This window comes from Saccostrea echinata, unplaced genomic scaffold, assembly GCF_033153115.1.
Source record: "Saccostrea echinata isolate AGI-Se365-2 ecotype Australia unplaced genomic scaffold, CSIRO_AGI_Sech_v1 ptg000025l, whole genome shotgun sequence".
Lineage (NCBI taxonomy): Eukaryota > Metazoa > Mollusca > Bivalvia > Ostreida > Ostreidae > Saccostrea > Saccostrea echinata.
The window spans coordinates 9,292,824-9,309,385 of NW_026889774.1; the positions used below are offsets into that span (position 1 = coordinate 9,292,824).

The 16,562-nt window shown below is 32.5% G+C and overlaps 2 protein-coding genes and 1 non-coding gene across 3 annotated transcripts in view; all 3 read right to left on the reverse strand.

Annotated features, from left to right (window-relative positions):
* The window catches only part of LOC133191967 (microsomal glutathione S-transferase 1-like), a 190,902-nt gene that overhangs the window by 95,241 nt on the left and 79,099 nt on the right, over nt 1-16,562 (reverse strand). The gene's annotated exons all lie outside the window — the stretch shown is intronic.
* Nucleotides 7,399-8,973, reverse strand: LOC133192871 (uncharacterized). Its single transcript, XM_061328875.1, has one exon. It carries the CDS (start codon nt 8,971-8,973, stop codon nt 7,399-7,401), a length of 1,575 nt encoding a protein of 524 aa, XP_061184859.1.
* On the reverse strand, nt 16,398-16,469 carry Trnah-gug (transfer RNA histidin (anticodon GUG)). The gene has a single exon. It is a non-coding gene; the product is annotated as a tRNA-His (tRNA).

Genomic DNA, 16,562 nt, shown 5'->3' on the forward strand with positions numbered 1-16,562 from the left:
AGACAATGCAAATGGTAACCTGGGTATATCGACTGGGATACACATGGAAAATAATGTAGAAGATAAATTACTACAAAAGTAAATATTTAAATAATTCATTCAAAATCTGTGCTACACGGAAATGAAATACTGGACTTTAAATGCGTAGCTACAGAAAAATGAAAAACTTTTTTTTTTAATTTTTAACTACATCCGAAAATTTCCTCTATTTGAAATAATGTGAAGTACTGGTATACTCCATATTGATAAAAACAAATGAACTAATTGCAACAGTTTCTATGAAGGAAATGCGAACAAACGTTTTCAAGAACTACTGGATTAAAATCAAGTATACATCACTCTTTTTGAAGTAAACCGCCGTTTATTGACCGCAAAATAAAAAGTAAGGGTGTATCCCCTTGTTGTTGCTCTCTGACCACGCTTATATCAAATTAGCAAAATCGTCATTTTTGAACAAAGATTCCTGCCATGTTCACTATGTGGAAATTTGATCCTCTGTCCAATTAACGCAGATAATCAAAAATCTTGAGAAATAAAGTTGAACTTTAAACATGGGTGTCCATTACCAGATCTTTTGTAACCGTGATATATAATATTTCTTACCATTATTACGGAATGCACAATAATACCGCGAAAGTAGGTCCAAATTATGAATAACAAACCCGTAATGTTACGATACATTTTATATCAAAAAGACCATTCCACTGGTTGAATACTGAAGAACAAATATCTCCAAAATGTTTAAGTACTTTACTTTTAAACATAAAATACTTTCGTTATCAATTAAAAAAAAAGATATTTCGCTAGCCTACGCAGGTGAAGATAAGATAGGGTCTGTTAATTTCAGCAGGTAAAATGATAATTTACAGGTAGTGTGTTTTTAAGTTTGCCGATATTATTGAGAAATATTTGAGTTATTTTCATAGACTCTTATCCATCTAAATTATCTAAATAATTTCACTGCATTTAAAAGTCCACACAAATAAAGAATGAAAATATTTTCCAGTTAAGATCCCACCTGTAAATTCTTGGTATACCTCTACACCCTGGCAAAAATCCATCTCGAGTTAGAATTATTGATATTCACTCGAAATGCATTATCATAGTGTATGATACTCCATATAAGCATTAGAAAAAAAAAGAACACTTGAAATACATGTAGATATTAGTTGCAATATGTACATCAAAGGTTTTTTTTTTACTTCAAAACCATAAAACGTCAAATGAAAAAAACTACTAAATTTTTAGTCTTACCAGCTTGAAAAGGGATTTAATTCAACCAATGAGCGGATTAACTCCCTTAGTGGTTTACCGGTAATATGATCAAATACATTAAGTGTCGCATTAGTCTTCTAGTCCTTTTGTTGTGTGCATACCTTCATATAAATATTGAATAGAAGGTTTATCTTCACTATAATTTCCAACACAAACATATATCTCGGAGTGTTGAAATTGACGAAATTTTAATGTCAAATTCTAAATTTAGAAAACTTAGCACATTTTTGAACCTAAAACATCCAGGCATCTAGGTGCAATTTTATTATGTTCTACTTTTTAAGCAACAAAATTCAGATACAGATATAAGATACCTGTGTATTAATCTATAAGTGCAGTCGAATGGTTGAAAAAATAAAGCGGCAAAAAGCAAAGGTTATCATATTAATCGCTCTAGAACATTTTATGAAGTGCTTATCTTTTTCACACCAAAAATATCTAGTGCACTTCTTTTTTTCACTATGTGTTTTCGAATTCCAGTTTTATTACACGTACATATACCGTCTGTAACTTTCAGGGATTCGCTTCATAATTAATTGGATTTGAGAATAAAAGTTCAATATATTTGAAATACAAACACGCAAAACCTCTCTGTTTAAATATTGTTTTACTTTAGACAAATATTTACTGGGTGAAATAAGGTTGAAGATATTGATTACTTCAATTAGAATTCTCGGAGTTCGAAAGTGAAACCAGAGCTCTATTTTAGTTAATCAGGCTATGCATGTAAAAATGCATTCATCAAAGCTTTTTTGCACCATTTCATGTCTTTGGGGGTGGGGGGAGGGGGCCTTATTGAAAGATTTTATTTTATCAAATTAACTCTGCAATATGATTTTTTTTTTGTAGTCATAATGCATATTTTATTTGAATAATTCTGAGAGAAAAAAGAGTACTGATGCGTTGAAAGATGAAAGCAGACAAAATTCTATACTATCAGAACTTTTATGACCCAGAGAAATACGAGCCCGATTTCCATTAATGATTGCATTGACTGGCTATATGGCCGTTTGCTTTGGGAAATCGGAGTTGTTTATCGCTTGAAACACTGCATAGCAAGATTTAAAGCAATCTAAGGTTGCAACTTTTGTATGATCCCCGTCATTCAATTCATCCGATTGACTATGAGGTGTGTGAGGGATGTGTTCGATAAGTCAAGCACTCTTTGACTTCTTTTTTTCGTTAGGGAAAAAAAAATCCCAGACGGCGCTCCCATGTTTGTTTATGACTTCCGGTACAGTGTTTTGAAATGTTAGGTATAATAATGATTTATGACATTAAAAATTAATTAAAAGTAAGATTTACAACAACATGTTTATTTCTGTAATAAAAAATTAATTGATAACTTTTGTTTTGAGGGTTAAGAAACACCATTTAATAGAACATGAGGTTATACACATTCTTGTCTGAAAGCATTTGTATTTCACAAGGTGCGGTAAACTTTTAATGGTTTAAAACATGTTAACAAACATGTTATTGTAAAGATTATGCCAATGTGGATAAAAATATACAACTTATAAAGACAATTTTGAATCATTTTAAAGTAGTCTTGTAACAGAAAACATGACCATTAATCAATAGTAAAGTAAAAGTGCTAAGAGAATCATTTACATTTTAGCTATATTGTAAGTACTGATGTCAAATTTTCTATCACTAAGTGAAAATTATTTCTAGTAAGGGGTATGGCACTTACTTACAATGCAGTAATCAATTACAGCGTAAACTTGTCATTAGTGGTGAGTTTCTATACAATGTACAATGTAAACATGTCACCAGTGGTGTGAAATTGTCAAGTAATCATTTTTAGTGTAAACTTGTAATTACTGGTTAGATTTTATGCAATTGAATGTAAATTTGTCACTAGTGATTTGAAGTTGTCCAGTAATTATGCGTGGTACTGGTGGTGTAAATGGTATAGTTATCATTTCTAATGTAAACATGTAACAAATGTTGTAATTCTATACAATGTAAACTTGACGCTGTTAAATTGTCTAGCAATCTTTTACAATGTAAATATGTCACTATTAATGTATATTCCTTTTTATTATAAACATGTGCATGTCAATATTGTGTAAAATTATTCAGTAATCATTAACCATGTCACTAGTGGGGTTAATTTTTACAATGTAAACATTCCAGTAGCGGTGTGAAATTGTTCAGTAATCATTTACAGTGTAAACATGACACTAGTGGAGTGATTCTTTACAATGTGAATATTTCAATAGTAGTGTAATTATTTACAATGTAAACATTCCACTGATGGTGTGAAATTGCCCATTAATTCATTACAGAGTAAACATGTCTTTGTTATAGTTTGAATCTTTACAATGTAAACCTCTCAGTAGTAGTGTAATTCTTTACAATGTAAACTTGTTACTGATATTGTGTAGTTTTCCAGTAACCATATCATTAAAAGTTTATTTCTTTTTTTACTATTAATGTAACATGTCACTCATGATGGGAATTTGTCCACTGATAGTTTACAATGTAAACATGCCACTAGCTAATGAAGTCATTCTTCCCAATGTAACATGTCTCACGTGGTGTAAAGTTCTCCTGTATTTATTTACATGGTCCTGTATATTGTAGTATATCTTCTCAGTAATAAAACAGCCTACTTTTATGTAACGAACTTTATCATTTATTGATATCTATGAAAAACACTTATGGTTTCTGATATAAAAATGGTACAGTATTTACCATGGCTTTAATTTCAAATCTATCTTTTTTTTCACTTTGTATAATTTGTATATTTATCAATATCATCAGATCAGTAGTGGATTTTTTTTGTAATCCTATACATGATCTGCCTTGTTGATCGATTATCTTTTAAGTTTTTTCATGATCTGCATTGCTGAAAAAATCTGTTAAATTCTATGTGACAGTGTAATACATTTCTGTAGAGCTACTTTCCCCACTATGAACAACAGAGGCAAATAAATACCCGAAAAATTTGTTCTATCTCTTCACAACTAAATTGTGCTTATAGTGCATGATATTGATCTTCCTTAAAACAAGCAATTCCCCAAATGAAAAATAAAAACATCAGCAATCTTACTAATAGGGTACGTTTCCTAATGATGGGAGCTTTAATTCCTTCTTGACTGTCAAAAAAGAAGTGGAATGGATTGATAAATGTTGCAATTCAAACCTTAATAGTCATTGTCACGTTGGAATGCATGTGCTTTACTGTAATTCAAATAAATATAAATTTATGCAAAGATGCAATTATATTTTAAAAGACTTGAAATGAATTAGAACTTGCTTTTATGAAACATTTGTTTTTTGTTTAAGTTGCAGTGAAATATTTCTTAAGAGCATAAGATATTCATGTACAATGTACATATCAGAATATCACTTCTGGACACTATTAATGACTGAATTTACTAGGAATTTTATTGAATTCTGTCAATAAGCCATCGAGATATGCAGAGATAGAGGGATTGCCTCAAGTTGCTGCTGTGTGCCAATTAATGTGATTTCAATTAAATGTCCGTGAACATCTAACGGAAGTGTTCTATTGGAGAAAAAAAATGAAATATGTCGTTTGGGAGAACTCAGTCAAGAGCTTACGTAAACTCAAACTGTCCTTGACCTTGAATGGAGGGATGCTTGAGGATTAACAAGGAAACAGATATGTGATTAACATTTACAATGGGAATCAGGTAGCAATTATTTGGTTAATTATCTTCCGCAAACAATTTTTCAACACACTTTGTCAATCTAACCTCCACTCTGTCCCGTGGATTACATCACCACGATTCCATAACAGCGTTGCGATATTGGAGATTTGGAAAATTATCTACAAATTGGCTACTAAAGGTTTTATTCTAATAAAACGTCTCTTCAAAATAAAACCATTACACCGGACATCCGGCAAAAAAAAAAATCTTAGTGTTATTGCAAAGTTGGGATCAACTTATTAGTGGCATTATTGAACTCGTGCTTGTGGTTGTCTGTAACTGCCTCTGAAATAAGGAACAAGGTTTTCATTCAGAATGAAAAATTACCGCAGTTTAATTACAATCGGAAATGAATTAATACAACATTCCGTCAGTCTTTCAGTGTACGTGGCTTTGGAACGCATGCGCAGCCAAACATGTATCTATCGAATTTTTCAGATTTTGTTTTCAAACTTTAAGACTCCCAAAACACGTTTGTTTTTCGAACGTACATGTAACAGCTCTGTCTGGTCTACAAAAGAACTTACCAAAAAATGAAATTTTACTTTTCTAATTTAATTTATCCTTTATGTTGATTCGATTGGATGAGATTTCAATATGGATATAAAGAATTCAATCCTGTTATTTAATACAAATATAACCTCACAAAAAAATTTATTTAATTTTTGAAGTTTTAAAATTATGTTATATTTTAAGCCTTAGTAGTGAGAGGGCCCTGAATACTCATTTTCGCGTTCTAAGAGCTAAGTCCAATTTGTAATTCGTCAAGACCAGTGGATATACAACAAATAATGCGGAAATGGACAATAGACTAGTAACAAGAACTTTATCTAAAAATAGGAATTCAACAATCCACTGTGCACAGTGGCTTATATAACAAAAGAATTAAAATAATGCAGATTTATTGTCCAGTTTATTTTAAGCATTATTCAAAATGGAGCATGTATGATGTATTATGTTATCTATTAAGAGATTTTTTTTTAATATGGTGTATTAATTGAATAACTGCGGATGAATAGAATCTTAAGATTCTATAAATACGTACATGTAACGGTATATTTTAAAATATTGAGGTCTTTCTATATAGATGAAATTTGATGACCTATTTTCAAATATAATGAACGGATGAACAATTTTCAAAGTCGTTTCAATGTCATGTTAAAAATAAATTACTTTTTCTGTGTATTATATCATATTTCATAGACAGATCATCTGAGTTTGTAGGTCAAACAATCTTCTTCAATTGTCATTAAAATTTGTCATTAAAATTTGTGGAAACGCAATTTAATTCAATCTTGCGTAATTTTGTTTCATCCATTATTTTTTTTTTTTTCGAAAATCTAAATTTAATGATTCACTATGTTTTCGTGACAAAACTAATTAAAGAAGCGAGATCGATCTTCCGAACTCCGAATTAGACCGTTTTATTTTCTGTATTGATTGGAGTTAAAAGTTTTCCAACGAATTCTATGCTAAAAATCGACTTTTTTTCCTTCAAAGTTATTCTCCCAATATTCCACTGTTGCTAAATTTCCAAAGTTATTGAGGCTGTAAAAAAATCTAGGTCATCTAGCTACCATTTGACCTCCATAAAAGTCACTGTCCTACTTTTTTCACTTACATGCATAATGTCGATAAATTATGCACGTGCAAAATTGTTCCTTCGGCAAGAGGACAACAATTTTAACACACTTAATTGGCTATAAGGAACTCGGAGTGTAATGAATATTTCATAACAAGTAATTATTTGGGATTTAGAAAACCCCATTTCTTTGGAGATACGAGTAATTGATTTCCCAAGGTTTAACACAATGCTTAAGTAGAAGACGTCATATTGGAGAAATGACAATAATTTAGTTTAAATGTGCTAATTTGGTAAAATGTGCATTATCTGGTTTCAAGGTGCTAAGATCGTATTTTAAAGTTATGGATTAATAATTACGGCTCTGGTTTTCGAAAAAAATATATACAGTTATCTGCAAAGGAAAAAAATTAAGAAAGCTGGTCTACAAAAGACAGACTGATAAAAAGGAAACGTATCGTCATCTCTCTTCTTGTTTTTAAGGTCTTGTTTTAAGGTCTTGAATCATGTTTTCAAAGTATCTGTATCAATCAAACTTAGAAAAACAGTTAAATACACTCGTTTTTAAAGAAAATTTCAAAAGTTCCAAATAAGAATATTCAACAAATGTAAAAGAGAAATCTGGTTACTAGTCCTTCAAAATGTCCTCTGGCTAATATCTTTTTATGGATCAAAAACCACAATAAAGACATGCAAGACTTGTAAAGTATGATGCTTGTTCAAATAGTTATCATTATGAATGACTTGGCTTTAGACCAGGCTTCAGTTTAAAAGGATAAATCAAACAAACTTTTAACTACTTTAAAAGTTTTTTTTCTAGAAACTGAGAGAGTTATTACACATCTGATTTGAACCTTGCTATGTGTCCAAGAACTCTGCTATGATCACGTGACCATTTGGAGTACCAATCCAGAGAACCGGTTTTTCGTATTGCTCGTCTATAGCCAGAACATTAATGCCCGAAATTCCAGGGCCTTCAAGTGTAAAACGCTTCAGCACGCGTCCTTTGACGTTTGTGACGTGTATAGTAAGCGGTACAAACTCAAGCGGACAAACTGCGCTTAATAGATTATCGTTCATGTCTACTATCAATGATTTCCCCTCCCAGTCTTCTTCAGGTTGGAGTCTCGTACATGATTTCCCGGACTCTTCCACGACTATCAGATGTTTATTGTCAACAACACATACGACTCCATTTGATGTCTCTGTGACATACTTCGGAGCTGAAAACATCGGTTGTCCGGCTGAGTCTAAACATATTTCTTTCAACAGCATTCCGTTGTCGGAAAAGACGGCAATCTTTCCAGGGGATTCTGATTTCTGGAGGCATACGAACAGTTTGTTGTCTTTGTTTATGTGGAGTCCAAATGTTCTGTATGGTGCCAAGTTCTCAAATTCTGTTATAGTGTGGTCTGGTTTTATAACATGTATTTCAGATGAACCACTAGAACAGTAGAGTTGACCAAACCTGTTTACCGTGGTAAAGGTTGGGAGAAATTTAACAACAAATTCATCATGAATATGCCCCGACCTCAGCACCAGATATACTCGGTAATTGTATGTCGTCACCCAGGCCTTGCCGTCAGGTCGGAGCTGTATACTGTAAATACTAGAGTTGCCCTTCTCCGGTTTGAATTTTAGTTCAAATTCGAGCTCGTTTCTGTAGAGCTTCTTCTGACCCGAGCCAAATCTACCATCTTCCACTAGCGTTCCTATCACGGATCGTAAATCCTCTTTTCCAGTTCTTATTTTCAAGGGCTTTGGGAGATCGTTGATTGATTGGCTTGAAACTTTCATCTCAGTCAACTTTGGCAGATTGTCTTTTACAAACTGCTCGATAGTTTCGTCATCAGCCTCTTTTAGACTTGCTAGCACCTGTCGGATGTATTTTATCTGCTTTACGTGTTTCTCCTTCGATGTTTGATTTTCCTTTAAAATATTTTCAATTGTAGTTTTGTCGATGACAAATTTGTTGTCAACTTCTTGTAGCATTTCTTTCTCAATGTTTTCCAGATTTTCCCTTAATTTCTGAGCCATCTCTGATATCTCTGCTTTATTTTCAGTCACGGCTTTACCGTATTCTTTTTGATAATTATCAAATTCGCCAACAATGTTATCAAATGTACGCAATTCTTTTTCCTTCTCGTCTAATTTTTCAATAATTTCCACTATTTTCGGGTGAATTTTGCGTTCTTCGATGGCAGTTGTTTTTCCCGCGTCACTTTCTACCAGTGCAATATTCTGACCATCACTTCTTGAATACGACTCAAGCAGTGTTACAATCGTGTGGTTTTTCGTTCCTGCGAGTTTAAGATGATAGGAATGGCACGGATCACATAATTTTTGATGACAGTCCATGCATTTCCAATTCGCTATAGAATCCATTTCACAAAGATCACAATTAACAGGCGCTTGAGCGCCACCATTCTCCATTTTGCATAGAATCCCCTAGGAACTTCCGTGTTGATTTGTCAACTTTTGTTGACACGCTGCGTAGACATTCCTATATAGGGCAGGCTTGTCATCATTGTTTTTTTTAATGAAGCACATTCGTCCTGTTGATAAAAAGTGTCTTTGTCCGATTATCACCTGCCCAAATGACTACATCCGGAGAATTTACTAACGCCAGAATTCTTGTAACGGTCGGACCGTCCTACATATCTACTCTACTCAGGTCCATTTCACTTTATCTGACCTACTTTTGACCGGATACCATTGTGCGAATGAAGTATTTACTCTCGAGATATATAGTTTGGTTTACCTCTGAGTCATTATTTATTTTTAGAACAAATTTATAATATAAATTTATATACAGTAACACAAACTGCTGATTCTTCAGTTTAGCATTTGGATCTAATCATTTGCAAATCATCATCGATTACTAGCATCATTTATGACATAAGAGACCCCCGGACCTATTTATAATTTCCATAGTCATTTTTTACAATTTTAATGTGAGATAACGGTCAAAATTATTTACAACTCTAATTTTTCCGGCAATCATAAATAATGGCGGGTACAGTGCAATCATTTATTTTTTATATAATGAAAAATGAATCATTTGACACATTTTTTTTTTGTTTAATTGTACATTTAAAAATACAATGAGCGAAATTTGTTCTTATGTTTTAAAGTATATAAAAAAAATCTGATGTTCATAATTTGATCAATAAATCGAATATCGCTCGATTACAATTCTGTAATATCATACTTTCAGGTAAATTAGTTGAATCTGATTTGTTTAAAAACTCTAGTACTCTCTGAATGATGAAACCACGCCCTCCAGCGTAGCAACAGCTAGTCAACATTGTTGGCTGAGCAGATTATGAGAACTGTAATATGTATTTCTATGAAACATTCAGTATAATAGAATAAATATTGCATGCAATTGAGGTAACTGTATAGATACTGTATATAGTTGAGAGTAACGGTATATAAATACTGCATATGTAATTGAGGAAAACACTATATGAATATCGCATGTAGTTGAGGGTAACACTATATAAATATTGCATGTAGTTGAGGGTAACATTGAAAATGTTCACCCCAAGACACCCTCGGTTGACAATGGTTTTCTTGGGGTGAAAATTTTCAGCATAACCCTCAGCTCTGTGCAATATTTATACTAATCTAGAATGATTTTTACTGATATTTTTAGTTGGCAGTGACTTCTGAATATCTACAGCCATGGTTTGTTGCATCATCAACATTGTTGGATCAAAAAGACAAGAATGTCCTCATACGTCATGTTGAGAAAGCAACTGTAGACAACGCGCAAAAAATTGTTCACTTTTACAGAAAGTTTATTCCTCTTCAAAACTTCAATTCGATAAAATATCATTCAGTTTGTCTTCTCTTATACTTTTCATAACATCTTATGCGAGTTCGTATCTGTATACAGTGAACGTTCGATTGATTTTCTTTGACAAATTAGTTTGCATCAAATATTCGTCCACAAACATTATTCTTCAGCTGCAGTAAATTTGTTGTAATTAACAGACAGTCTGCCTTGAAATGACAAAGCACATTAAATTGAATCATTATTAAGATCTAATAGTGCAATAAGTTTGTATAATAACCCTGGTATCTAGAATTCATTCAACTTTGTAGAATCCAAAAAATCATGGCAGTATCGGTGACAATATAAGTTCTGAGCAGAAACAAAATTTTCTCAGTCGCAAATGAACCAAGGAGTTGAGACTTTATCGAAATATGCTAGGCTAGCTTTAAATTTGAGAACGTTAATACATTTAAAGTGCATTTATATATATATATATATATATATATATATATATATATATATATATTATAAGCAACCTTTAGAAAAGGTTTTAATTTTAATTTTAAAATGGTTTTCAATTTAATTTAAATGGATACATTGCTTCAATATATGCCATATGAAAAATAATAAACTCCATCCATAAAAAAATGAAAATTTTATTTAAAAAAAAAGTTTTCTGAACAGAAAAAACAGCAACAGAAAACATATTTAGCGTATAAGGTAATTTGACATCTTAAAGTCTGATCATGATTTGATTTGTTTTCTCCTTTTTCGAATTTGAAATGAATTTGAGGAAGAGTAAATCGTGTACCTTTCGGGTATTTTTCGCTTTATCTTGAGCAAATAACTCCTCTCTTTCTATTCAAATCTATTCATGCTCATATAAACTTATTTTCTTTCCTAATTTCGGGATAAGTGTAGCCTGGTACATAGGAAGCTTAAAAACGGATTCACTTTTGGCTAATACCATTAAAAGGGTAATGAAAAGTCGAATTTACCAAAAAACAGTGGGCATTTAAAACAAGTCCGTGTGAATGTTCTTTTGTTTACAATGCTTACAACTTAATCTGGATTCTTATTAAAAATGGGTTAATGGTTTAAACACATGCTTGGACACGGATCTATATGAAACCTCTGGATTCACTTGATTTAGTCAATGAAAACAAAAGGTGTCATGTGTCCTGCTTTGTTTCTGCATGCCCTAAAAACGTGTTGAAGTCTTCCAACAAAATAAAACCGCGAAAGTCTTAGAGGACAAACTAGTTATCAGAATACCCAAACAGTTTATGGCTATTTCGTAAAGCACAAAGCTGTAAACACAAGAGAGAGAGAGAGAATAAATGAATGAATGATGAATGAATGAATGAATGGGTAGTAATAACAATAGTATCTCCGGGTGACAAAAATCAATATGAACAAAGACTTTAACACTTCTATATCAGAACAACTGATAATTATTTTTTTTTCCTTTGAAAGACGGAGCTAGGAGGAATTTGGCATAGAGTTCATGTATATATATTTTTCTTAATAATTGCGAACACTGGTAGATAAAATAGGCTTACGAAGTGTTTATCTTTGTTCTTCTTTAAAATCTAACAACCTACAAGTTTGCAACTCTATAGAACAAAAGAGTTTTGTATTATTTGCCTAGACTATAGAGTATATTGATATACATCGCGGTGGCTATTAATTATTTCTTAACAGTGTGATTTAAAAAAAAATCAATATACACCATCGAGGCCATTTTTGTGTATTGTAGATAATAATGTTCTTTCAGGTGAATTCTAGATTAGGAATAAAGTAAATATTGGAGGATTAATCCACTGCATGGCACTGTGTTCAAAGAACAATATTGCAATAACCATAAAAGATAAACCGAAGGACCCTGTTGATATCGTCTTATCGTAACAAGACAGTAGTGCAAAATGCCAAGAGCAGCTCATTTTTTTTTTTTTTGGTGAAAATACACAAGATTTTTCAACATTAAAGTGGTAACTTTAAATTTTTCCTATGATGTTACTGTATATTTCATTTTCATTGGAAACCTACATTGTAGGATTATGGAATTAAGCATTGCGTGTTAATTCGAATAGGTTGATAGGTGCTCAGAGTGATGAATTCGTCTTTACATCTTCGCAAATCTCTCTTTGTCTAATCTTTTAACCAATCGTGTTACTTAATCCATTCAACATATTTATCAATCTTTAGTTCCTTTATACACGGGTACGTGTACCTCTTGTAAGGCTCTGAACATGCTCGACCCATTGCACGCTAAACTTTTTTTTTTTACATGTATCTCAGTTATTACTGTCCCTATGAAGTCTTCTATCGAATTGAAGGTCACACCTCATCAAAATGTGCTAGCGCCTCAACAGTGATTATAGAATTTAGGTTGCCATTACTTATATGTATATACATGTACAGTATATAGATATACATGTTAAAGATGTAATATTTAATCCGGACTCGTGCATGAGTTATAGACCGAGCATGTGGCAAATTTGATACGATTTTCACAGGATTTTTACATCAGGGAGGTAAATTTCACTGTCACAAACTACGTACTTGAAAACAATGACCAGCTTATTAATTTTGCAGGGAGCTGTATTGGAGTCATCGTTCATAGAAGTATCGAGTTCAGCACACGAAACAATTATCCATATACATTATAGAAGATCATTTTTACCGTACATCAATAAAAAAAAACATTTACCGTCCTTTCTTGCTTTATAACAGCATCAGTCAAAATTCATTATTTGCATGAAATTGCTTTTATCATTTGTTATAGAGTAACACTAGTGCAACTATTGTTTCCTTCAAGGTTCTCCAATATAAATTATATATATAATTATATAGATAGATCTAGTTCAGGCATATTATTTTACGACATATATAGTACACTGTAGGTATTGATCAGTTTATTTGATACATTTTGAGATAAAGTTAACAACACGTGAATCCAAGAATCGTGTTTGAAAATCGCATGATTATGGGCATCATATCACGTGACCGAGTTCTTGAGGAAGGATTACATCAATTCTTCGAATTCTGTAATTCAAAATGTGTAAAATGTTGCAAATTTATCAATGGAGACACGCAATTTGACTAACAGCAACCAAGTCTTGGTGCTAATAAACTGTGTAAGACCTGCATAATCTGGTTATTTCAAAAGTTTGGGATATCACTTAGGGTCTCTGATGGTACAAATGACATGGAAGATGTAGGGTTTGTAATCAGGATCTAAGTGAGGCGATGATTGATGATTAGGCCATTCCAATCTAAGAGTACACGTATATCCCTCTCCTGTCATTGTTTTCTCTATGAATTACATTGCAGAACTTAAGCTTCATTCAAACAACTTCTGTAAGGGTCTCTTTTTGAGAAAAGAATATCATGACCAGATTACAATCACAAAGCACGAATTAAAATCTTTAACAGCTGATTACAATCAGTAAAGTAATATATACATAAATGTTTCAAAGTTCAAATCTGAGAATAATATCAACTAGCTACTCGAGCATGAACAGTATTTTTTTCGGTTATTGTCACGCTAATGGGCCAATCCTATACTTTCGTTTCCATTTTCAGAAATCCTTGTCCATTAGCATTAGAATGAAAATTATCAAAAACTTCTCCGTCAAAGTTTTCCCTATTTTAATGTACTCATTTACGAAAGTGCTTTGCGTTATCGGGTTCTCTGAGCTTACACACTAAATCTAATCCCGTAAAGGCAGGTCGACAATAGAGAAGTGCTATGGGCCAGTATGAGGTGTTAAGGGCGAAATTTATGAAAATTGATTTGTAACTTCAGACTCCGCAAAATTACACTAGATAAAAAGTGGAGAGTATTTGATTGATGGGGATTATGTATATCTCTTGCTAGTTAACATCAAGGTGATATGGGACATTTGTCCTTTTTCAAATAAGAAAAGATAATATACTGTACTTATTTTACACATATGCACAATCACATTTACGTTGAAGAATTCTAGTGCACAGTTTTTTGTTTGTTTGTATGGGGTTTTTTTTGACTCATTTGTGTTCGACGAATATTCTTTCTTTGTAAAGAATAATCTTCGTGTTGCAGTTTTATGTACGATTTAAGATTTGTACGTTCGTATATACCTTATTTGTTCAGTATTAGGGATGGATGCATTCCTAATGTCCTCAGATTACCACCGAATCGTATTTCTTAAATAGTTAAAGGGTTACTCCTACCTCTTCACTGCATTTGACAAATATTGAATTAAAGGTATATGTTATTGACGTATAGAAATAATACCTATCAATCCAAGTGCACATTAAATCCTAAGATACACAAAAAAGAAAAACCGGGAGAAATAAAATGCAGTATTAAAGTGTCAAATTTGTATGTTATAGTGGGGTGCTCAGTTTTATAAGCATTGATTGATTTATTTTTAAAACTAAAGGACAAAAGGAAACAAACTAAAAAACAAACCAAAAAAAAAAATTTAAAGTTATCTCTGTATGTTTGTACTGCAGGTTCGGTTCTTTACCTGCAACTTTCAAATATTCTAAACAATTATGACGACAGGCTTATTCTAAACGATATGAAAAACATCCCAAGCCCCCCCCCCCCCCCCCCAGGAATAAAATAAAATCTGCGGAATTCTACATAGAGTAAATATTTTTCTTACCTGTCTATTTTCAGCAGAAAGTGAAATCGATTCTTAAATGCTGCAAATTCCTGATGGGGAAAAAATCAATTCCCAAACTGGCTGAAAGACAATAGTGCTGTAATTCCGCTCTAGTTTTTAGTATCCGTAAAAGGTAATTTCCACGTCAGCTAAGAAAACCATTACTGACTAAAAAAAACTAATTACACTCTTTCCATTAACCCAATACACACATATCCAGTGAAAGAATTATTTGAAAATACGAGCCAAAACTTGAAAAGAGTAATTTAGAATTCTCTTGTGAATTCAAAGACAAAATATATTTCACAATCCAGCGCTCAAAACTAATGGTTTTTCTTCTTCAAAAGGAACAAAATCCATGATTGAAATATGCTTTATCTAAATTTCCAAGGTCGTATTCTCTCTATGACTGCAATTTTCTTCTCCCCAAACAACAGAGTGAACAACAAATGCAACTATTCAAAACTTTTTTAGTCATTTGTAAATCGTAGTAATTTGTTGGTTTCGATCCGCTTAGCTCCATTATCGGCCTAATTACACGACAATGCAATCCACGCACTGGGTATAAATTACCCCCCTTGAGAACGTACAGTCTACCTGAGCGTCGCGGTTGAGTGCGCCAGGTACACACAATACACCTAATCAACAATGTAGCTGAATTTAAAGATTGTTTAATTGTTATTCATAATCAATATATTCTAAGAGGCACTAAAGGGATTAACTTCAATTATCATAAAGGATTTACTGTGATGAAAAAAAAAATTACATCGGATACAAGAATTTAGTTAACATTTTTTTTAATCTTTAAAAGGTGTAGGATCTCTCTCTCTCTCTCTCTCTCTCTCTCTCTCTCTCTCTCTCTCTCAGCGTTATATGCTAGGAAATTCGTGTCAAACCAATATCAAAGCACTGTAGCAGTGATTGAAGTTTTAACTCTGTTCACAAAATTTTGCACATATTTTTAATTCTCTTCGTCATCAGAGTGACGAGAAGGGTTGAAATCCAATTAAAAGAAGTAGGATTCCTCCAATCAACATTTTTCATTTCATCACAATATATATACATGTATATATATATTTTAACACACCAGAGTCATAAATTGAGTTATCAATATCGAACCGCTGAGGAAAAGATTGATCGATCAACATACCCGACAGAAGATAAATATACTTTATTTATGTATATACCGTATTTATGGAGGTACGAGATTAATTAAATTTCCCAGATAATTTATAGGTGTGTAAAATAGAGTAGAAAAAAATTGCCCTCTGCCCTGAAAGAAGATAAATATAATTTACATACACCGTTTTTGTAGAAGTACGCGATAAAAATGCTATACCAAGATAATTTACAAGTGTGTAAAATAGTGAGAGTAGAAAAAAAAATGTCCTCTGCCGTAACAGCGACTGCACAGCCACTGCCGTGACCAGGATTCGAACCTGGGTTGTCGCGGCCACAACGCGAAGTACTAACCACTATACGATCACGGCTATCTGAGGACTTATTACACGTTGGAAAAGAAAATTAACAATTCAAAAAGTGCAGAAATTCGTGAAAAACACAGAACTCGTTGCAGTCATTTT